Raw genomic sequence first — 25,543 nt, forward strand, 5'->3', positions numbered from 1 at the left:
TTTATACATTTCTTGTGAAAGAAACATTTCTTATTCAACGGCGATTAAAATTATTTATATTAATGATGTCTCCAAAGTTCAGCGAAGTTTTCACAGAAAAATAACATCAGAAATCGCGGCCGTGGTTTGCTGAGCTGTTCCGCGACAAAAACAAGCTTGAGCAACGGCAATGTCGAATGGTGCACACTCGGTAAGTAATCCTACAATTTTTTGTTTATAGCGTAGTTTATATGGATTATTTCCAAAAAAAATATACGTATTTTGGAAATGTTGAGTCAGATTAGTCTAGAATCGATTAATTTTATGGAAGAAAACCTTTCAAACAGCCGTAGTCCGTAAACTTCACACATGTCGGGCTGTGATTCCTATAAAATTGATTCATAAAGAACGGAATGTATCTACCGTCTTATAGGGGGATTGTACAGTAATTGATTTATATCGAATATCATGTTATGCTATGTTATGTATTCTATTCCTGTAACTTTACTGTTGTATGCATTTTCAAACCGGTTGTGCTTATGCAGTACCAGGCTTGTACCTTTGTACGGCAATAAAGAACTTGAACTTGAACTTGTATCTATAAGTTGATTGCCTACTGGTCCCTTAGTGGCTGGGAAGCTGTCTGTTCCTTGCCTTTGGTTGAAGCCTGAGGGTTGTGATCTCTGGCCTATCTTGGTCTTAGGGCCAAGCCATTATGGCTATTTTTATGCTCACTACCACCACAGCATCTAGTGCTGGGAGATCATTAGCTGATGTTGGTTCCCTGGTCATAGGGTGTTCAAGATTGATGGCAGTCCACGGATCCCAGACCAGGGTCTCGGATCTGTGGACCGCTGAGACTAGCTCGGTGGAGGATCTTCAAAATTTCAGACATCAGTATCTAAATCTTTGTTTTCAACATTGGTGAGAATCCTGCGCAAAGTTCTTTCAATAGGCAAGTTTTAATTTGGAGATAGTTTTAAATTAGACTTCATCCACTTTCAGAACCCTTCAAGATGGAAAATGTGCAAGGATATTCCTACAGAACAGAATATGGAAACTATGTCTTGCCGTCTTGAAGGTTTACAACTTTTGGAAGCAGTAAATGGCAAGATTTTTTGCTTGCTGCTACTATTCTTGCTCTAACAATGTTTTACACTTGAAATACTGTATGTGTACTTACAATGGATTCCTTCTCATAGCTGACCATAGTATAGTATTGTAATACATGCAGCACAAATTTCTGTCTTCTATTACAAACCCTTCATTGGGAAATTTACATAATCAAAGAGCTGCTGTAACTGGTGTCTTGGATATTAACTTACAATACAATGAAATACACTTAATTAGAAATTTGATTTATTCAAATTTCTACAGCAATGTATCAGATATAACTAACAGTTACCACATCCTGGGGAGATGGGAGCTATGTTACTAGCTGTTGGAATGAAAAGTTGCTACATTTAAAAAAGTCTTAATTTTAAAAATATTGGTAGTAAAAAAGTTTTTTGCTAGCAAAATTTTAAAAGGTTGATACTTTTTTTGCTACTTAATTGAGCAAATTAAAAATACCAAATTATCCAAATACCAATTTTAAATAAAAATTTAAAAATAAACAAACATTTATTTTTTAAAAATAAAGAGAAACAAATCTAAGCTGGAAAAGTGTAGATATAAATCACTTCATTAACCTTAGTTTTTTTCCAGTAAAATCTTAAAAACAATGAATATTTTTGAACATTGATGTGATAGAACAAACATTCTAAATGGAACACACATAACTGACCTGAAGCAGGACAGTCAAACTGTTTGAAAATGTTCATCATTTTTAAGATATTACTGGAAATAAAACTAAAAATAAAATCTTAAAATAAACAGATATTCTATTTAACAAAAACAGTAAATTTCTATTTAACATTAATTACAAAAAAAAATACTGCAATTTTTGTGAAAGTAAATGATTAAATCTTTATAAGAATGGAGATGAAGTTTTTAATATTTAAAAATGATACCAATAGAGGGTACACAAAAGTAATGTAAATTTAATAGAAAAAATAATTATAAATTTGAAAGTATAAATAAGGACTGAAATATGGTAAACAAGATTTGTATATTGTATTTTCATGTGAATATATAAAAATGGGAAGGTCCCTATTTTTGGCGTATTTGGATGCAGGTTACCATTATGTCACTACAGCCCTCAAAAAAATGGATAAGTTGCTAATGGTTGGCAATAAGGATAAGATGTGAGATAAGATGTGAGAGTTTGACTGGGCTGAAGGAAAAACAAGGCAACCTTGACAAAGTTCTTTTATTTTTATTTATCCAAAATTTATGCTTTATTCTGCTTTATTGCTTAATTACTTTTGCATAATAACTGGAAATGGTATGGTATGCATTCATTTCATGGTTTCAGTAAGCAATCATTGGTCTGATTTGGATATTGCTTTATCTGCTTCATCTGCTTTTGGGTTGCCTTAATGATTAAAGTCCAATCATTACAGAAAATCAGTTATGAGTCAGAAAAGATTACAATATAGGAATGTTATTAAGTATGATGAATAAAACTTTTGACTTTGGCCTTATTTAGAAAATTCTATTTGCTTAAAATTACTGTCATGAAGGATGGATTGAAACTTGTATTTAAATTATAAATTTGTATTTAATTTGTATGTATTGTATTTATATGTTTATAAATAAATTATATTTATTTATAAGTATTCAAGAATTTGTATTTTAAATCATATAAAAACATAACGTAGAGAGTTTATTATCCTTCTAGATAATGTTTTTATATTCAGAACTGTGATTTGTTTTATTCATAGGTCTTGGTGCAGCTGAAATGCATTTATGAAAGCTATGTACTGCTTCGTGTGCATTTAACTTATTAGTCCTGGCAAATTTTATCAAATGTATTTATTATTTTTTAATTGTGCCATTGCCAGAGGAATGTTTTTAACATTGTATATGTTGAGGTGGATGATTAGCCTCAAATAAAAGGTCAACTCCATCATGAAACTGTTAATTTCCTCATGTGCATACAAAGGGGCAAAGTTAGAAGACACTTTTATGTACTGTCTACTTAAGAATTTTTCTTAAATTTTGTAACTGTATTTATTATCATTCACAATGAGACTTGCACACTATGCTTTGATAAAAGTGAAATATACAAGAATTTGTATTTTAAATCAATAAAAACATTATCTAGAAGGAAAATAAGGAAATTTCCTTATTTTCCTTCTAGATAATGTTTTTATACTCAGAATTGTGATTTTTTGCATTTATGGAATCTATGTACTGCTTCTTGTGCATTTCATCTTGTTTCCCCATAAAGTATAATGACTGGGAGTATAAGGCATTGTTGCAGTGCTCTGCCAGTTAGCAGACTGCATGATGATAGCTGTTTTGTAAGGACATTGGCATCATGTGCTGCTACATGATTTGTGAAGATGGCATTTTTAATTTGCATCTTGTTTGTATATTTGGAAAATTTATGTATTGCTGCAGAGCTACTATGCAGATTATACATTTTCCTTGTTTGAAGAAATTAATTTATTTTACTGTAAACATTGAAGTGGAACTAATGCACCATATGCATATATTTATGCAATGCTGGAAAACATTTTTTTTATCTGGATAAATGTTAAAGTGAATGCTGCATATGGTATCAAAGTGAACAAAAATAGTATGGAAATTCTTTAATTAAATTTTGTAACTTATTCTTGTATTCTCTAAACTAGTATTCTTGCAGAATGAAAGTAAAATATGCTTTATTACTTCATGTTATATATCAGGGCTGCCCAATTCATTTTGGAGGCAGGCTATAATTTCAATTACATGTCAGCGGCAGGCCACCTAGTGAATCATACTTGCTTACACTCATGATTCTTCTATAAATGGATAGGTATTTGAATCAAATAAAGCTTTAAGTTGCACATGTTTTAATAATATCTAATAAAAAATACCTCAATGAGACCTATGAAGGGGCTTATTAGCTAATAATTTTTCAATATTTGGTGACAACAATTTAATTTTAATACACAAAAGTTGACTCAAAACTAATAGAACAAGTGTAATAAACGCATAGGTTAGGTATTAACAGCGGTGTGGCGGTGACTCAAGTCATTCATTTCGTGTTCGACCAATCATGTAGCGGTTGGCATTATTGATAGCATGACATCGTGCATGGTGACAGCTGCCCACTATTGTGGGCAGGCAAATTCAAATGTGTTGGCGGGCCTGGGTTTGGGCAGCCTTATTATATATGATGCTAGAGTAAGTAATGTAAAGTCACATTGTTAACATCTCTCTAGAAGTGATTGTATTGACTTGCATTGTTATGATTCATAATGATGTTTTGTTCATTGCTATTTCATTACTATAATAGTTTTCTATATATATACATCTTTGTGTCAAAATTATATACTTGTATTTTTATTTTTTGTTACTGGTGAAATGTTACAGAAATTGCTATACTGTACACAGGGTTTGAAATGTGGAAGCACTCCATCCTGTATGAAAATAATTCAGTTATGGTATTGTCACTGTTGCAATTAGAGTATAACAAAAGAGTTGAGCATTTCTCAGTATCTCTGGACAATCAGAGCACTTCATAGACCTATTGGCTGCAGCTGTGAATCAACATCAGACTATAATTTAGGCAAGGCAATAGAATCTGCTGGAAACACATTTTTAATTATGAAAATCAAACATTTTCAGCTCTTCTTGCAGGATGACTGTTCAGCTATCATCTAGTTTACAGAACATCATATTCAGTTATGGTGTAAATTATATACTGTAGTTATCATTTTAATTTAAAAGAAAAAACATACCAATCATACTTATTTCAGCACATAAATTTTAGTGTAAACTTTTAAGAGTTTTTGAATGTTTGGCAACTTCAATATATTGAACAGCTCTCATACTAGATGAAGACCCATAAATATGGCAAAAAATGTTGGTGTTTACATCAGTGTTGTAGAGTCAAAGTTGCCAGAGTCTGATGTTTTTGCATCAATAAACAACATATGCTAATATCTTAGCGTAATGTTCGCTCCTGATGCTAAAGTATAGAGGAAATTAAATATATATTTATAGCTGATATCAAAATTCTGTAATCAGAATTTAATAATATTTTTGATTTCCTACATTTGTAAATATATTAATTATTTTAATATAAATATGTAAATTTACAAATTCTATGATTTAAAAACCTAAAAAATGTATTTTCTTATTCATCAGCATATTTTGTAAAAAGTAAAATAAGGTAGCAATCATTGTGTAATTATTAAATTTAAAAATAACTTAAAAATGAAACTTTTTTTATTGTTTAGTTATATTTTTTGATTGATTTGATTGATTTCTTTATTAACTTCTTAATTGATGAATTAAATTACTTAAATACTTTATTAATTAAATTTTGTCAGAATAATAAGTTATAACAATGCGTAATTTATACATATAGTTAATTTTGGTAATTAATATTTCATTCAAGTTCAATAAAAATTGAATTTAACTTGAATGAAATTTTTCAATAATGCTTTTATCTTTAGTGATGATAGAATAAATAATCTTTCAAATAAATCATTCAAATTGTAAAATTTCATGTTTCAGCTAAAGTTTTGCAATTTTTCAAATGTTTATGTTGAAATGATGATATGATTGCTTTCAATTTTTCTGCTAATATGAAATATGTAAAGTCATTAAACTGTTTTTAAAATTTCATTATTAATAATGTAATACTTAAATTAAATTAATAAATACAGGTTAAAAATAATTTATTAAATTATCAATGATTATATATAATTTTTATAAATTTAAAAATATAATTTAAAATATGTTTAAAAACTAAAATTATTTTAATTATATAAAGTAACTCATTTAATTAACCATTGGATTTTATTGCAAGTGATAGGAAACTCCCCAACTCTCTAGAGCAGGCCTGGCCAACCTGCAGCCCTTCACGTTAAATTGTGTGGCCCACTAAGCAATATTATATATCTATTAAAACTTTTGTTTCCTGTTATGTGTATACCAAAATAATTAAATAAATGAAAATTTGCATGTGTCATTGTTATAATGCGCAAGTGCGAGTACAAACTCTTGGTATAACAATAAAATCTTATTCATTTTGTATTTGTTTTACTTTTTTAAAAGCATGTTTGCCTAAATTGTGGCCCACCGTAATGTTACGCATGATCAAAGTGGCCCACAAAACAATTTGGGTTGGCCAGGCCTGCTCTAGAGTAATGTTTCTGCTTCTCAAGTTATTGGGTGTTGACTTTTGACTTTACAATCATCGCTAAACCCGATGTAATAGCTAATCTCCAAACGATTTTTTCTCCCAGTGGTTCTAAATTATTTAAATTAATTAATTTATTTATAATTATTAATATTAATAAGAGATGGCGCCTAACGCTTACCTCTAGTACCAAATTCGTTATGTAATTAATATAGTAATTAGCCATAAAACTAGCCCGATGGATTTACGGCGTACGTTTGGAGATTGACTTTTGACTTTGTTGGTTAAATGATTTTAGAATCAGATCAATGATAATCACACAAGATTTCCATCATACGTGATTATCATTGTCTATAACACAACACTTTGTGTCTCAACAGATGCAAAATCACCTCCTGGACAAAAATAATATTTTGGTACAAAACTGATTGTAGGCTAAAAAATTTTTTATAACTCTACAGACAATTTTTTAAGGTTAAAATAGACCAAAATGGGCAAGTGAATCTGATTATAAAATCATTTAAGATATTTTGAATGACTTTAATTAATTATTTTTTATTTAAATGAGCCGTTTACCATCTACAATTAATAACACTAACTAAAATAAACTAAACAAGTTCTAGTATATTTTACATGGAAATCTTTAAACATTTTCTGCAATTCAATATATTACATTCTAAGAATTTACAATGAATTAACAAACAGAAAAGCATTTTGTTCAAATACTACATTAAAATATGGAATATATGGTTCTATTTTAAAATTACAATTTTTATAATTATCCATTTTATATTCTCCTAACAATACATTAAGAAATTTTAATAGTTTAACCAGTTTAAAATATTCTTTTATTACTTAAGATTAAAGTTATCCAAGTAATTTGTCTCATTTTCTTAATTTTTTATTTTCTTAATTTTCTTAATTTTTCTTAATTATTTATAATTGGATTCTATATTTAAATATACTTATTGATCTCTATCAAAATTTCTTTTCTTTCATATAAAATCTTATAATGTTACTTGCTAAGTATCATTGCAAAATTAACATGCTTTACATTGAAACTGAAACTTGGCCCACACTGGCCAAGTGGTCTTTGTACCCTGAACTCTGGGCGTTCGGTCGTGGGTTTGCACCTCGCTTGGATGAGCTGGCCATGTGGAGTTTTCCAGGTTTTCTCCATGTCTGTAATGCCTAAATAGGGGCCCATTTCCCTTAAAAAGACCTCCCAGAAGGCATTCCCCCTAGGCTGATTGCCCAAGTGTTGCATTGCTGTAACATAACAAACAATAACAACAGAAACCGAAACTTAAAACAGGAAGTTATGATATTAGTTGATACAGTCAAATCCCTCTAGCAATATTTAGCAGAATAAGAAAATATTATCGTAGAGGAGATTTATTGTTATAGTGATTGTTTTTAAGAAGTATTTTCTTCCTTAACTTCGTCTGACTATACATTGGGGTTATTTCTACAAAGTTAGACAATGTTAGAACAGAAAAATATTATAGTATTATTAGGTGTATTATTATATTATTATTATTAACAAACAATATAGGTATTAAAGTGCTAAAAAAATACTAAATCTGGCTACTTGTTCTTGTCTGTATTTATGCCTACTGATTGTAGATAACATTAGTGCTAGAATTGCTATATTAAGAGAGTACTGCATTTTGATTAAAAAAAACAATAAATTAAATATAAATTTAATTTACTGCATTATCATCAGTGTAAAGAAAGAAAATACTATGCATTTTATGAGTATAGTAAAAAATGTATCTCTAAACAGAGATTTATCATAATAGAGGGTATTATTTAATCAGGAAAATTTTTGTGATAAGCTAATACAAATTGCATAGAGTACTATATTTCTTATCATTATGGAGGGATTTATCATTATATTGATAATCATTGTACAAAGATTTGACTATATTTTAATTCTTGCATTTAAATTTCTCTTTTAATTCTAATTTAAAACTTCTAATAATTTCAATCTTGAAGAGATAACAAAGGTAGTGAAGGTTTATCTTTATTATTTTTGCAATATCTTTATAAACAGTAATAAATATTATTCACAAAAAATGAATCATCTGGAAATAACATTTTTGTAATTTTTAAATTAAGTAATAGTGACTTTATTAATTGGATAAACATGATGATATTTAGAACTTTCCTACAAAAATTAATTTATGCAATATCTGAAAATCTTTGGATAATTCTTACATTATATATATCTTTTACGAATTGATTTATATTACTATCCTAGCTGATTTATACAGTAATAAAGTAAGCTTTTTTGTGAATGAAAATAATTGTTTTTATTAGTATTGAAGATTTTGAAACACTATATTTTAATAAAATAATTAAAATCAAGTAAAAATATTGATTTTAGGTTGGATACTGAATAAAATAAAATGACATCACAACATGAAAAATCATTAAATTCTTTTAATCATGAAATGAACAATGGCAAGGATGATACAGATGAATCTTCAGATTTTATCGTTTTGGGTTTTCCTACTTCAGTTACTCCCGATGATCTTTCACCAGAACAGTTCAACGATTTGCAGATTTCATCTGCATCTTTACAGGCAGATTCACCTAGTGATGAAGTACAAAATTGGATTGCAGAAATTCTTAAAGAAAATAAAGAATTAAAAGGTAAATAAGGAATTATTCTAGTTATATAAATAATTTAAATTTGATTTATACTTTACCAATTGGCATTTATTTTTTTTTATATACAGTGCCAGCTGTAAACTATAATAATAGTTTGTTTTACTGATATAACAACAATAATCCTTAATTAAGAACTGACATCCTTGATATTCAAACCTAAAATCTGGTAAATAAAAGTCATCATCATTAATTCTGTTGCTTTTTCAGTGGAGTTAAGGATGTTCTTGTATGCCAGAAATATTGAGAGCTAACAATTTTATAGAAAATTTTAGGTATATCTAATAATAATGTTTTTCAGATTTGTACTTTTAACATTTTTTTTTTTCATATAATTCAATCTTAAAACTAAATTTTTGATATATGTTACATATTTATTAAAATTATAATTAACAAATCTGTATTAATAGCATTAAATTATCAATATTTTAATCAAAATATCACCAAAAATATCTATAGGTCTATTTGCTAATTTAGCAATAATATATCAATTCAACAATAGTTATAGCTTTTCAAGTATAGAATAAGTTTGTTTTAGGAAACATTTGAAATGATAGTTTATAAAAAGTTTTAGAAATACCATTAATAAATACAAGAACTGTGGAGTTAAATTGTTAGCATTTAATTATGTCATTTGTTTTTAAATTATTTTATATTTTAATTATTTCATGATTGATATTGTAATTTTATATAAAAATTTTAAAGATTTTCACCAGTACTCTAATTTAATCAAAGTACTGGTGAAAGTATATAAATTGAAAATTTGATCTGATATGAAGGAAAATAGTTCATAATACTAGTGATCAATTAAAATTTTTTCTAGATCTTATAAGTTTTGAGACAATATTGATCAAAATAAATGGACAAAAGGAATGAATAATACTTTTAACTTAATATAAAGGCAAATAAGAGGCTTTTCTCCTTGAATTTTTTCTTGATATAAACAATCAGAATGATATGACATATTTCTTTTTTATAAAGAGCTTTCTTTGGATAGATTCAACTGTAAGTAAAATGTTTAAAATCATTTTATATTAAACAAATATTATCAGTAGTTTCATGTAGAGTCATTGACATGACTAATATGTGCTTAATTTGTTTAAATAAATATTAAAATTTCTGATGATTACATAATTGTTAAAAAAAATTAAATATTTTTTATATATCCTAGAATTCATAGGATATTAAAAGAAATTGAATTACTATTTTATGAAGCTATCCTTTTTAAATTATTTGAATTTTTTTTTTTAAATTGAAGGCACTATTTATAGATATTTAAAGTTATTGTTTTGTTTGAAAACGTTATTTTTGAATGACACTGTATATTTTCTTTGCTCTTGGCCATCTGAAGAAAGAATAATTTGACCACAAAATTTACTTCAGATCAAAGCTGATTTAAATATTGTTGTTTAATTAAATTTATTTAATGACTTGTAATGTGGATTTTTCCTTCTCAGAAATAATTACAATTTTTAAGTAACTTAATTTAGATAAATCTTTGAATGTTCGTTTCATTTCAAAGTTACGTTTAGTTTTTATTCTAAAAAACAAAATAAAAATTTTAATTGATGATGATGATCAACATAAGGTAATGAAACACATCATTGAATGATAGTACAGAATAACTTTTTACACTTCAACCAAAACTAAATGAATAGCTAAAATAAAGCATATAATTGAATTATCATCATGTATTTGCTTTAAAATATTTTTAAACACATACATGATGAATTTAAGTTTAAAATATTTTAAACTTAAATTGTTTGTATTAAAGTACTGTAGTGTTTTCACTGTGGAATTTCAAAGGAACTTTATGTTCAGTAAAAGATAAAGAAAATTTTCTATTTTATTTTCTTATCTTTATTTATTCACTAAAGATAGTTGCTCATATTTTTTGTATTTTTCTTTTAACAAAAACTAAGAACAATTTCTGTAAGTAAATACAGAAAAATATTAACAAACATTATAAAAAAAATATTTAATTTATTCGTAAAAGGATGACAAACTTTAGATTATGAAAATTATAACATTAATCAGTTTTAAAATTTCAAAGTTGCAAAGTGTTCTTGCAAACTCAAAATTGATTTTGAATTATTTTGAAAAAATTACATAAACTGAGTAATGAACCAGTCAAATTATATAAAGTGTAAATAAATAAGTAAAAAAAAAACTAAAAGCTGGTCTATCTGTGGGCTATAAAAAATTCAGCTATTAAAAATTATTTTCAGCTAAATATAAATAATTATAAACATACAATAGTTTATTGTATGTGTATGTATATAAATAATATATATATATATATACAGGTATACCTCGCCTTACGTCGGTAATTGGTTCCAGGAGAACGACGTAAGTCGAATTTACTTGTCTCCGAATCTACTTGTCACTAGGCTAAACCATAAATTATCATTCTCGGTTCTGTATTTTATTTATTAATGCATTTTTAATAATATATGGTTAATAAAAATCTATTTTAAGCTTACAAACAAATAAATTTTAGTTTTTAATAAAGTACAGAAAAAAGTATTCTAAATTTACGAATGCATGTACTGTAAATACAGAACATAATCGTATATATTTTAATATGATTTTATGTGCTTTAAACATTTTTCTAGTGATATTATGACTTCAATATTTGTGGCGGACAGACATAAAGTCGAATAAAATGACTTAAACTTGACTTTTATTTTTCCATATACTTTGTTGACAAACAATGTATAATCGGGAACGACGTAACTCGAAACGACGTAAGTCGAGGTATGCCTGTATTTAAACAATGCTTAGAAATTGAAAAAGTATAATACTATTTATATAAGCATGTTGATTTTTTTATTTATAATATTTTTCTCTCAACTGAATATTTATATAATGATATGATGAACATTTTCCATATTATTTGCAGACACACATAATAATTTATATATTTATATTTTCTGTGTTTTTATATTCCATTACAATGGAAAACCAAATAATTTTATTTTTAAGCATATCTAGATTAATAAAAATGACTAAATAGCATTAAAATGAACAATAAAATGTATAACTGGCTAAATGGAAATAAGTTGATATTAATTAATGATGAAACATGTTAATGTAAGTATTATAAAAGTGTTTTTATAATTTTTCTGTCTTTCCTTGGAGATGTTTTCAAACTGAAATATTTTATATCTATCATCAAATATAACAAGAACAAATGTTTTCAGTTAATGTAATAAGCCATCATCAGATTCCACTTGAATATCTGTTTATAGCTAATTGAAACCTGATGATGGCTAATTAAACTAACCAAAAACATCTGTTGTTGTTAAATTTGATGCTGAATATTAAAAATTTTAGTTTAAGTTGAATTAATTCAGTTATTGCTTATGTATAAATTTTTAAGTTTTATAAACAACTTTGTAAAATGTTATTTGATAAGTATTTTAAGAGAGCTTACTTGTATTAGAATTGTATTATAGTAAATTTTACCAATTAATGTAATAAATGACTTTTATAGAGATTAGAGTATTAATTTTTATTAGACATGTTACTGAAGTATGGAAAACTTTACTAGTAAGAAAAGCTTATTTTTTTATGTTTAGTTTTCAAAAATTGAAGTTTTGTTGTTAAAACGTTTAATTTTCTCAATTTATTTAAGTGGTTTTTGAAATAAAAATTTATTAATGTTTCAATTAAATATTTAAGGTTTTCATAACAAATGCCTGCTGGATGAGAAACCAATAGAAAATAATTATTACTTATAGATTATTCAACATTTAAATTAAAGGAAAATTGAAAATAAATTTAGAAAAATATTTTTAATGTTTAATTCAACTTTATTTATTGTAAATTTAATATAAATATTCAGTACATTTTATCTAACAATTACATAACTTGTAGCAATTAATAAAAAAATTTAGTATATGAATTTAGCATTTTAATATGGAGAGTCTGTGCACTTAAGTATTTTGAATGCTCTTTTCATAAAAAATATAAAGTATCTAGATTGCTAGTATTGCTTTTTTATAGTATTGCTTTTTTAACTGTAACATTGTAAAAGATAAATCTATAATGAATAGGTTATGTAAAATTTTTTAATTAAAACAATTATTAGTAAAATTTTTTTTTATATTTTAGCATCTTTGGAAAAAACAAATTTAAAAGCAAAACAACAATTTCAAACTCTTCAAATGTGTGAAGAACAATTTACTAAAAGATGTGAAAAATATGAATCTATAATTCAAGATAATCAGAAACATAAATTAAAAGTAATGCAAGAAAATGAAAATCTTAAAATCAGCATAGAAGAATTAAAAACTGCTTTAGCAATAGCTGTTAATGATGGAAAGGTAACTGTATTTTTACTTTTCTGGCTGTTATAGAACATAATATACAACAAGTATGGTGATTGGTCAAATTTTGGCTTTTATGAGTTTTTGCATTTCTAAACATTTGATACTTCCTCAGCTCAAAAATGTAAAAACTAAGTACAGGGTGATTCAAAAGTCACAGAAATTTTGAAAAATTNACATTTTATCTAACAATTACATAACTTGTAGCAATTAATAAAAAAATTTAGTATATGAATTTAGCATTTTAATATGGAGAGTCTGTGCACTTAAGTATTTTGAATGCTCTTTTGATAAAAAATATAAAGTATCTAGATTGCTAGTATTGCTTTTTTATAGTATTGCTTTTTTAACTGTAACATTGTAAAAGATAAATCTATAATGAATAGGTTATGTAAAATTTTTTAATTAAAACAATTATTAGTAAAATTTTTTTTTATATTTTAGCATCTTTGGAAAAAACAAATTTAAAAGCAAAACAACAATTTCAAACTCTTCAAATGTGTGAAGAACAATTTACTAAAAGATGTGAAAAATATGAATCTATAATTCAAGATAATCAGAAACATAAATTAAAAGTAATGCAAGAAAATGAAAATCTTAAAATCAGCATAGAAGAATTAAAAACTGCTTTAGCAATAGCTGTTAATGATGGAAAGGTAACTGTATTTTTACTTTTCTGGCTGTTATAGAACATAATATACAACAAGTATGGTGATTGGTCAAATTTTGGCTTTTATGAGTTTTTGCATTTCTAAACATTTGATACTTCCTCAGCTCAAAAATGTAAAAACTAAGTACAGGGTGATTCAAAAGTCACAGAAATTTTGAAAAATTAATAACTCACAAACTATTTACAGTAAGATGATGCGATTTTCACAGAAATGCTGAGAAAGAAACTGGAATTTTTTATGTGTAATAAGAATTTTAGTACCAAAATAGTTACATTTCTTGCCATAGATGGCACTTGATAAGATTACATAATTTGTGAAGTTGTTACTAGAGCTTACACTAAGAACATTTTTATTTTTTTATTTTTACTTTAACAAATTTACAAATGATTTCAGTTTTTTACAGTGCCATCTATGGCAAGAAATGTAACTATTTTGGTACTAAAATTCTTATTACACCTAAAAAATATCCCTCTTCTTTCTAAGCATTTCTGCAAAAACTTCATCATCTTACTGTAAATAGTTTGTGTTATTAATTTTTTAAAATTTCTGTGACTTTTGAATTACCCTGTACTTACAAAATTCTGTGTTTGTTTGTTTGTGTGTGCGTGTGTGTGTGTGTTTGTCAGCATCTGTTTTATATTATATCTCAACTGAATGAATCAAAAACTTTGAAAATTGACAAGGTTATTTATTTCTATGTATGGGACATTGTTACTATTAAATTTTGACAATTAAAAGACCAGGGTGGAGAGATAGAGAAAGGTGTCATATTTGAGTTGAGTCAGACTTGATGAAATTTTACTTATTGTTGGCATTTATAATATATTTAAAAACTCATTTCTACCCTAAAAATTAAGCTTTTAGTCTTTTTATAACAATTAATAATATAAAAATTATTTATTAAATAAAAAATCTTATAACAGATAGCACCACACACAATTTTAACTTTGAGCTCATATCTTAGTGTTTTTTAAGCTTAAATATTCTTTTAAATAGAGAATTTTACCATAATGAAACAATATTACTATTGTAGCCGAACGATAAATAATTGACTCCCAAAGGATAATTCGGCATTGATATAATTTATTAACAAAATTTCCAGACTCCAAATAGGCAAATACCGATACTTAAAACTAGGTTGTACAATACTAAGTATGAACTCTCGTCCCGACACAGCACATGGATCCCATGTTCAGCCGACAATAGAATCTTAGTCTAGCTTAAATCTAACTTAACTAATTACTTTAAACCTAGGGCCCAAAAATTTAGAGAAAGAGAGAAAACGAAAAATCATAAAAAATTGAGAATACAAGGGGTGACTGGTCAAAAGAGAAAAAACCTCAGATCCTTCACGTAACGACTTCCTTTTTTCCTAGCTTGTCCTAACGTGTCCTCGCTCCACTCCGGTCTCGTCCCGAACTCGCTCTCTTCCTGTTCGGACCTCCTTTTTGTCCACTTAGTCCGTCACCCCCTTCGACCAATCAAGCGTCAGCCCCTATTGTCTAACACAGATCGGACCACATGGTTTAACCAACCACATCATACTTAAGTAAACAAAGGCCAGAAGTGGGGTTTTTCCGTAAGACGTGGTCACAAGTAATGAAGAGAAAGGAAAAACATAAGAAACATGGCTTAACAAAGTCACACTATTTTAAGCTTTGTTGTTATTTAAATTTTATATCTTAGTATAATTGAAAATTATTAGGCTTTCTTCCTTGTCCCCTTAACCCCCTTTTCAAATGCTGGAAAAGTCAAGAAAGATTTTTTTCAGCTTTCTTAATAACAGATAATTTCTTAAAAACTTGCCTTTTTATAATAATTTATTTTATTTTAGGGTTTACAGTTTAAAACAAAAATTGATGAAATGTCTTTAGAAATAAATGAACTAAAAAAAGGAAATGAAGAAAAACAAAAAGAACTGGAAAAATTAAACTTATTAAATTTAGAATTGGAACAAAAACATACTGTATTTCAAACGAACATTGAAAAATTAGAAAAAATGGTACAACATTTGGAAACTGAGAAGAAGGCATTAATAGTAATGAATGCTGAATTAGAGAAGAAAGTATCAAAAATTGAGAGAGAGGTTAGAAATATTTTATGATAAATTAAAATTAATTATTGAAATTTTCTGATTACTAATAATATTTAATGAATTATTATTTACATATCAATTTAACATAAATTTATAAGCTTATTTTCACTTTTCATATGAATTTTAGTTCATATTATGCAATAATGTAATAATATAAAATTTTATATATAATAAGAATATGTTTATTGTTATATATAAACAATTGATAATACCACATAGCATATCACTATAAATTTTTTAAAAAATTAATAAGTTTTACTTTCTAATATGTAAAAGATATTTAAAAATATTAAAAATTACAGAATATTTTAAAAAGAGCTTAACAACAATTTTCATATGTTTTGATAATATTTTGGAAACAAAATGTAATAATATATGAAATTTATATTAAGTAATTGGTTGAATTCATTTATTAAGATAATTTTTTACATGTAGGTTAAATTGTTTTAATTAACAAGTTATATCTGCTAATATATATAAAGCAAAAAGTACCAGTAAGAACAAAACATTAAAATGAAAACCATATTAAGAGTTTTAGCTTACAATTGCATGTTTATTGGGAAATGTTGAATTAATTATATTAGCCAAAAACAAAAATGTAACAAAATTGAATAAAAAATGGCAAAAAGTCTACTTTGAAGAAGAAAAAACAAATTTATCTTATTTAAATTCATATAACAAAAACAAATAATCAGATTTTGAGATAAATTTACCAAAGATTCGTGCTTGGCACTCTGGAAACTCCAAGCCTACATGTTTTGTTCTTGCTAAGAATGCAACACTCAGATTGTACAGAAGAGTACAATTTCATTGGTCAGGTAGGCAGGAATTGATGTTTTCCAACAGAAAATAGTTGTTGACTTCTGCCTGCATGAGAAAATAATTCAAGACATCTAGAGTTTTTTCTAATGTTAACATACTGTTTGCAGTCAAATATGAAATGGCCAATCAATTACATTTTGCAAAAAAATAGACCAAATATTATACTTGGCACCTTTCTGAAAACACTTAAAAACATATTTTGTGTTCACTTGTAACTTTTATTAAGTAATTTTTCTATTTGAATGCCATTTTTATTTTCTGAAAAAAGTTTAAAAGTAACAGGAGCTAATCAGATCCCATCTAAGGTATGGCGATGTTTGGGCAAAGAGGGTGTTAATATTGTATGGGATATTATAAAAAAAACTGTGATAACAAGAAAGAATACCAGATGAATGGAGGAAAAATTTTTTGGTGTCTATTTATAAAGGAAAAGGAAATGTGCAGGAATGTGGGAATTACAGAGGAATTAAATTGATGTTGCACTCAATGACGATCTGAGAGAGAATTTTGGAAGGAAGGTTAAAGCAAAAGACAAGTGATAGGTGAGGAACAGTTTGGTTTCATGCAAGGAAGAGGAACAATAGATGCAATCTTTGCACTAAAGCAGCTGATGGAAAGGTATAGGGAGATGCAGGCAGAACTGCATATGGTACTCATAGACCAGGAGAAAGTGTATGATAAATGTCTAGACAGGAGGTATGGAGATATACAAGAGTAAAGGGAATACCAGAAAAGTATATAAGACTTGTAAAGGAAATATATAAAAACTCAAGTAAAGAGTAGTATGGGTATAACAGATTCACTGTGAGATTGGACTGTCCAGGCTCAGTCTTTATCCCATTTTTGTACAGTTTGATGGTGAATGTATCAGTGGAGACTATGAAGAACAAGACACAATAAAATATGTTGTTTGTAGATGACATTTTGCTCTGCAAAACATTTTAAGATAAGCTAGAGAAGAAGCTGGAGTAATGGAGAAAAGCACTGGAAGAGAGAGACATGAAGATGAGCAGAGCAAAGACAGTATATGACATCTGGTGAAGGGGATGAGAATTATATACAACTTCAGGGTGGAAAGTTAATAATAGCTTCCAAATTTAAGTATCTTGGATTATATGTAGCAAGTAGGGTTTCTCATTTCCCGGTCTTTTGCTTGTCCCGGGATTCCGGGATAAAAGTGAACTGTTTCCCGGGATAGAATCAATTATTTTTAAGGTATACAAAATATCTTGAAATTAAATGATATAATTATTTTTCATTTTTTAAAGTAATTTTAAAGTTCTGTATCATCCAAAATCATATTAATAATGCTGTGTAAGATATATAATAAAAATTACCTTTGAATTATGTAGAAATGTTCACAAATAGAAAAAATTTATTAAAGTTTGCTAGAAACTGCATACAACAACAACAACAACAAAAATGCTTTGAATTGAGTTAAAAATTAAAAATTGATCTTAGATCAAACTTATAACTTAAAAGGTTTTTTAAATAAAATATAATACAAAATATTGTAAACTTTTATAAGATTTTAAAAAGCAAAGATGATCAATACTCCAATCACTCACTCTAATTCTTATTTTAGTAATGAAAAGTCTTGCTACTGAGAATGCCTTTTCCGATTCAATTGATGCAATTGGAATCGTGTTTAATGCATTTAAGAGAAGACAGATGTGTTTTTTCACCTGTAGCCTGAAAGAAATTCGAGTTTGTTTTCGAGATTGTAGTACTTCTTTTGCTCTCTAGTATTTTTGATTTGTCTACCTCGGCTGCTTTAATAGTGGCATCGAGCTTATAGCTCGATAATTTGGCAATTTATTTGGCTTTAATAATCAGGTTTATGAAAAAAAACTTCATACTTGCAGACTTTATACTCGTTTGTATCTTTGCCCAATTTGCACAATCTGGCGTTATGCATTTATTGAAGCTACTGGGCATGGTTAAAAATTAAGACAGCGTAAGCACAATTATTCCATATATTACAGGTTCTGACAAGTAAAGAATTTTCAGAGTCCTGCCACAAATAAGCTACGTATTGATTATCGACCATTTGTGACATGCCATAAACGGCAAAAATTTAAAAAAAAACTAATAGGTAGGTTTAAAATTAATAAATACAAATGTATTCTGACAGTGAATGAGATAATTATGCTTTTTATTTGCAAAATTTCTTAACCTTAACACAAAATAAGAAAAAAAGTGAATTTTTAAGAAATTTGCGGGATTTCCCAGAATAAGAAAAATTTCCCGGGTTAAAAAAACAACCGGAATCTTGGAATCCCGTTTGAGAAACACTAGTAGCAAGTGATGGAGGTATGAGTACAGAAATCCAGCTTAAGAGTTCATAGTGGATGGTTGAACTGAAGAAATATGAGTATGGATGCTGTGTGATAAGAAAATAAGCTGCAAAATGAAAGGAAGATTATACAAAACCATAGTAAAACCTGCAATAATATACAGGTCTGAAACATGAATAATTACAAGGAACCAAGAAAAGAAGATGGAGACAGTGGAGATGAAAGTACTGAGATGGATGTATGGTGTGACAAAGAATGACAGAATTAGGAATGATTACATAAGATGAACAGTCAAGAAAGTCCTATAAGTAAGAAGATAAAGGAAAGTCGATTAAGATGGTTTTGATGTGTGGAGAGAAGTGAGGACTATGTTGGAAAGAGGATTGGGAAGTTGGAAGTGATAGGGAGGAGGAAGTTGAGAAGACTGAAGCTGAGATGGAGAGACAAGATGACAGACGATTTGGGAGAGAGGGGATGGAGAAGAGAGGACATCCTGAATAGAGAGAAGTGGAGAAGGCAGATTAAAGATGGGAATGCACACCTCATTTAAACATGGGAAAAAGCAAGGACAAAGAAGACTATCTGATGTGTATTTTAAAACTGTTTTTTGTTGTTAAGTTTACTAAATTTTAAAACTTGATATCAAAAGAAAATTTTAAAAATACATTATCAATTTATAATATTGTTTTTCATTGATAACTTTCATAAAATTATTTATTTAATCATTCTGATAAAAATTATCTAATATTTTTTATAGATATAGGTGTTCTGTAATTTAAGTTCACTTTTGTTTTGAATCAAAATAGTTTTTTTTTTAATTAATTATTCAAAGGAAGATGATAAATTTTAAAATACTTTTATAAATAGTCAAATATTTTTTAAAATATAGCAATCATCTCTCCAATTGAATACTGAAGATTATTCTTTAATTCAAAATATTAGTGAATCTAGTGATTCACAGAAGAGTGCAGGAAGTGTTTCAAATAGTGTTTCAAATGAATTAATAACAGTAAGTTTTTGAATTGACTTCTTTCTGTTTAACTTTTTACATTAAGATTTACTCTAATTATATTTGTAAAAATATAGGAAATTCTCTAATTCCAAATTCTTTCTATAATGAACTTCTCCCTACATTGAACAAGTGACAATTTCTGAAAATGCAATTTGCAAACATATGGAGTTTATTACACTATAAAAGAAAACAAATTTCACACTCTTTTAGTAAAATTCCCTTTATTTCAAACTCCTGTCATACATGTTGCAACAGACTATATTAAAAATATCCATTTGAGGAGAGGTTGAAGACACTAGCTTTATCTTCAATAATTATGGATGGTTTCAAATAGAGACAGGTCAGGTTTCTAGATTTTATTATTATTTATTATTTCTTGACAATTGGGCTAATTCTGAAGGTTTGACTGTTTATTTAAGTCAATATTAAATTTTTTTTGCTTATTAAAAACATTGATTTTTTAAGTTTTTATCCCATATTGTTTTTCCATCAACAAAACAGCAGTTTTTTTGCAACTTTTCATTTAGTGTTTGCATGAGCCTTGGCTGATTTCTGGCAACACTACCATAACCAAGCTGTTGTAAACTGTTTATGATGATTTCAAGCTAAAGCCTGAAGCACCAACATCAAGCAGTTCACAACAGAATTATGAAGAAATTAAATAGGTATTATACATTTTTAGTTTTTTCCATGTTTCATTAAGAAATTTTATTTCTAAAAACTTTTTACACTTGCAAAGTCATAACTGATCATTTTCTGTTATTCTTTATATATAGAATTCTCCTTATATCAAACACTTAAAATATTGGTCTACTGAAATTCATTAATTAGAAAATTTCCTATAGAAATTAATTAATTTTGTAAAATATTTTAGCTTAATAATACGTAATAGTTAAGAAACTAAAACTTTTAATATCCAGCACCGAATTTAATAAGAACAAATGTTTTGAACTATATTATTTATTATCAGGTTCCAGTTGAGTACAAAAAGAACTATAAGATTCTAGTTACAAGTTTCACTTTGTTACCATTCAGAAATGGTAGCAAGATTATTCTTAAATTTGAACATAATTAATTTTGTAGTTGGAAAATGTATGCAGTAGACTTCAGTTTTATAACTTAATTAGAAAACTGTTAAGCAAATTGTCATAAAGGGAATATTGTATTTCTCATATGTGTAAATATATATATACACCATATTTACTCCAATAAAAGATGCCATTGAATGTAAGAATTACTTTAATGTTGTCTATTTTTTCAAAGAAAAAAAAAAAACTTGAGACAAACAGAATCAGTTCTGTTGACATAAATTTGTTTAGTATTTACTAGTCTAATAAAATTATTAAAATGATGCAATGGAATTATTGACAGAGACTCATCACACTGGAGGTGAATAATTACGATGTATTAAAAAGCTAAGATGCACCTTATTTTTAGAGATACTGAAACTTGAAAAAAGTGTATCTTAATTTGAATAAATATATTTATTCAAATTGCATTCTGAGGAATATAATCTCAATAAGTCATAAATTGAAATAAGATTGCTGGAAGTACAATTTGAACTATATAATATCATTCTAAGATGACCAATCAAAAATAAAATAAATATTAAATTTAAATACAGCATTTCATATGCTCATAATAGAACATTTATTTCAGTTATAAAACCAGGGATTGTAAAGTAAACAATTGTAAAGTGAGAATATGTTGTACCACATCTACAATACATTAAATATTATAGATTTATAAAATTTAATAAGAGAATCACTTTTCATTAAATCTTAATTAGAAGTGATCTTTAGAAATCATTTAAAGCTTTAAATTTAATATATTTTTTATTACTGTTTATATTTAAATAACAAATTTCAATTATTTTACTTAAATATCATCTAACGTACAGTTATGATTTTACAGTCTGAAAGTGGTAAACAAGTACCATCTTTAATGATGCATGAACATCAAACTAAAGTTTCCCAATTGAACCAACTCTTAGCTGAAAAACAATTAGAAGTAATGCATTTTTATAGAATTATAAGTAAATAAGAGATAAAAATAGTTGAAAGAGCTGTTGTTTGTTATATTCTGAACGTTTTATTCTGTTATAAATTTATTCTTTTAAAAGAATATAAATGTACTGTATACAACAAATAAACAGTTTATATAACTGGAAGCAGTTCAAATATACAGTACATACTAACACCAAAAATCTAGCAGTAAAAACCTTTTAATTGTTTGAGGTAGCACATCTCTGTGCCAATTTACATAGGCAAACAAATGTTTTTGACCATCTTCAATAGTTATCATAAGTTTTTAACTCATAAATTCGAATAGAGATTGTAAGTAGAATACAATTTTTAAATAGAAAGAACATTGATGTTATCAGATGCAACAATATTGTGTAAAAAGCTGTTATCCATGCTGTTAAGAGAATGGAGAAACCTCACTTAAGGCACTCAATCATTTTAAAGTCTTTTATGAAGTGACTTAATTGAGGTTTCTCCATCCTCTTAACAGTGTGGACAATAATTTATTTGAACTATTACATATGCGTCATTTGTTATGCAATGCTGTTGCATCCAACATCAATGTTCTTTCTATTTAAAAATTGTGTTTTATTTACAATCTCCATTCAAATTTATGAGTAAACAACTGTTTGACAACTGTTTAAGACAGTCAAAAATGTTTGTGCACTTGTTAAAGTGTTTTTGCTGCTGGATTTTTGATGTTAATGTGTTTATATGAATGTTACACATTAAAAGAAAAGCAATGGCATACTTGGAGTATTTAAGCTGGAAACAGGAAGAAGAAAGGCTCTTTACATTCAGTTTATATAAGTGACTACATCTCTTTACATTTTCTCTATCCAAAAGGTTACAGTCTAAAAACAAATTGTCCCAAAAAAATGTTCTAGCACAAAAAGAATTTGTGTTCTTTCTGTGCTAGGACATTTTTCAGATATTCAAAATATAACAATATGTCTAAATCAATAGAAAATGGTCATACATTTATTAACTTAATTTGTTTAGTTGCATTTATTTTCTCTTATAACTATTAAAGATAAGCAAACTACTTTAAATGGAAACTTTAAATCCTTTTATAACTACTCAATAAACAAGGCAATTTACATTATCAAAATGCAAATAAGAAGAATAAAAGGATAGAATTTCTTTTATTCTTTTCTAATATTCTAATTAAAAAGATTAATTTCATTTAAATTTTTAATACTTTTTGTTAATTATTAAAAACAAATAACTACAGAATCAAATTGTAGCTCATTCTTATTTTAAAACAAGTTAATAATAATCTTATATAGAGTGTAAACANTCAAAATTACAACTTTCACTGGAACAGAAAGAAAATGAAATTACAAGCTTAAAACAAATGTCGATGCAGTCACTACCTCTTGAACATCAACAATTATCACTGGCAAATGAGTTGAAAGTTTCTGAAGAAAAATTTCAATTGGTTGCAATATCAGCCCAAAAATATAAAGAAAGGTACAATTTATATAAAAAATTTATAATTATTTTGAAGTTTTAAAATAACTTTTAATTCCATTGGCACTAATAACATTATCATCTTTTTTTCATTTTTAATCATAATATTTATTTAAAATGTATAAAAATAGATGTGATAGTTTACAACATTGGCTGCAAGTATATCAAGAAAAACTAGAAAGTGTGAGACTTAATGATACAGCTGTGATTGAACAGCTTCAGATAGAAATAACAACTCTTCGTCATATGCTTGCAGAAGAACAAGCTGCTAAACTGGAAGATAAGTATGTATGCTTGTTTTTCTTTAATATATTAATGTTATATTGTTTTAATGCTTGTGTTTATTTTAGGAAAAATTTAGAAGAAGCTAGACAACAATTTGAACATTTGTTGACTGAATATAAAAAAGATGAACTAGAAGCTTGGAAACAGATAGAAAGCCGTCGTCATCAGGAAGAATTGGATAAAGTGACAGCAGTGGTGGTTGATAAGAATGAAGAAATTTCAAAATTGAAAGAAGAAATTGATACACTTAAAACCAAAATTGAAAATATTCCTATTTTAGAAGCTCAGGTAAAACAATTTATACAAGTTTTCCTTGTTAATAAATTACAGTTCACAATTTTATTATTTTTTAAATCAGATTAAAAAAGAATCATTGTTAAGATTGATCCAGTAGAATTTTTGTTAATTTAAGATTTAAAATTAAAATTTATTCAGAGCATCAAATTGAGATGAATGCAATGGAAAGCAAGAAGAGAATAGTTTTCTTCAGTTGAACAAATTATTTTGTCAGAAACCAGTGGAGTTGGAATGCAGTTCAAATATTGTAGGCCAATTACTTTGAATGGCCAAAGGATAGTTCAATATAGAGCTGTAGTGGTCTTGCTTTTTATCATATCTGATGTATTCATTTGTTTTGAAAAACATTAACTATCATTGAAATATTTAGTAACACATTATTTAAAATACAGGATGATTCTAAATTATTATTGGAGTTTCTGTGTTGTATACTTTTCCAACAAGAAACAGTAAAATAAGATTGCATTCAGAATATGAAAATGTAACTCAAAAAGTTTTATTAGATATAGAATAGATATTGCAAAAGGCTAAGCAACTTTAACATGTGCATCATTCATACTGCACATAATTTCAAAGCAATAATCTGTTTCTCTCTATGTGATGTAACTATCTTTATTACAGCAACAATTTTGAACTTCAGATTTTTCATGGAAATTAGATATCTTGTAAACAATGTCCTCCTTATATCCTCATAAAAAGAAATCAAATAGTATAATGTAAGGCCACAGAATTGGTCCATCACCTCAACCCAACAATTCAGAAAGATGCATGTTAAATTCTCAGATAATAATAACCCAATATGGTAGTGTGTCATCTTGCTGGAACACCATGGGCTGTATTCTGGTCATTGTTTCATCTCTCATAAGCCAGTTGCTGATTGGCTAATCATTTGTTTACATCTCGAGAGATCATCGCGCCTTTCTAAACGTGATTCTGGACAACTTTTTCTCTCTTCACTTCTCTCGTTTATCAGAGACGAGCAGATAGTTGTCTTTCAACCAGCCTATCATCTTTTGCCTCGATATTGTTATATCGAATATGGATGACTAGATGTTACTCGTGCTGTACGATTGCATTATAAAACATTCTCTATCTCAGGAAAGAATATTCAGGGTTCCTACGCACCTGGAAAATCAGGGAAAGTCAGGGATTTTCATTATTNAATGAATTATTTAATGACTTTAATGAATGGTCGAAAAGTTTGTTAATTAAGCAAGAGATAATAATAAACGGATTAATATAATTATTTTTTACAGTTCGTTTATGTTTCCACGCACTTTGCGTTCATTTACAGATTACTTTTCAACTTTATTAATCACTCGAACAATATTAAATGAATGTGA

The 25,543-nt window shown here is 27.1% G+C and overlaps 2 protein-coding genes across 2 annotated transcripts in view; both read left to right on the top strand.

The window, feature by feature from the left end:
- Positions 1-13,283, top strand: part of LOC111612987 — a 20,019-nt gene extending 6,736 nt beyond the window's left edge. The window contains exons 2-3 of the mRNA XM_023354285.1: positions 8,610-8,878; positions 13,010-13,283. Coding sequence (XP_023210053.1) covers positions 8,632-8,878; positions 13,010-13,254 — 492 coding nt within the window. The 5' untranslated portion in view covers positions 8,610-8,631 and the 3' untranslated portion in view covers positions 13,255-13,283. The remainder of the gene's footprint in view (positions 1-8,609; positions 8,879-13,009) is intronic.
- Positions 13,284-13,652: 369 nt separating this feature from the next.
- On the top strand, positions 13,653-24,356 carry LOC111612777 (interaptin-like). The gene is made up of 8 exons (XM_023354033.1): positions 13,653-13,880; positions 15,730-15,981; positions 19,999-20,118; positions 22,036-22,133; positions 23,445-23,618; positions 23,750-23,902; positions 23,969-24,209; positions 24,339-24,356. Exons 1-8 carry the CDS (start codon positions 13,722-13,724, stop codon positions 24,354-24,356), a joined length of 1,215 nt encoding a protein of 404 aa, XP_023209801.1. The 5' UTR covers positions 13,653-13,721.
- The last annotated feature ends 1,187 nt before the right edge of the window (positions 24,357-25,543 follow it).

This window comes from Centruroides sculpturatus, unplaced genomic scaffold (genome assembly GCF_000671375.1).
Source record: "Centruroides sculpturatus isolate CEXI.00-Female unplaced genomic scaffold, Cexi_2.0 scaffold112, whole genome shotgun sequence".
Taxonomy (NCBI): Eukaryota; Metazoa; Arthropoda; class Arachnida; order Scorpiones; family Buthidae; genus Centruroides; species Centruroides sculpturatus.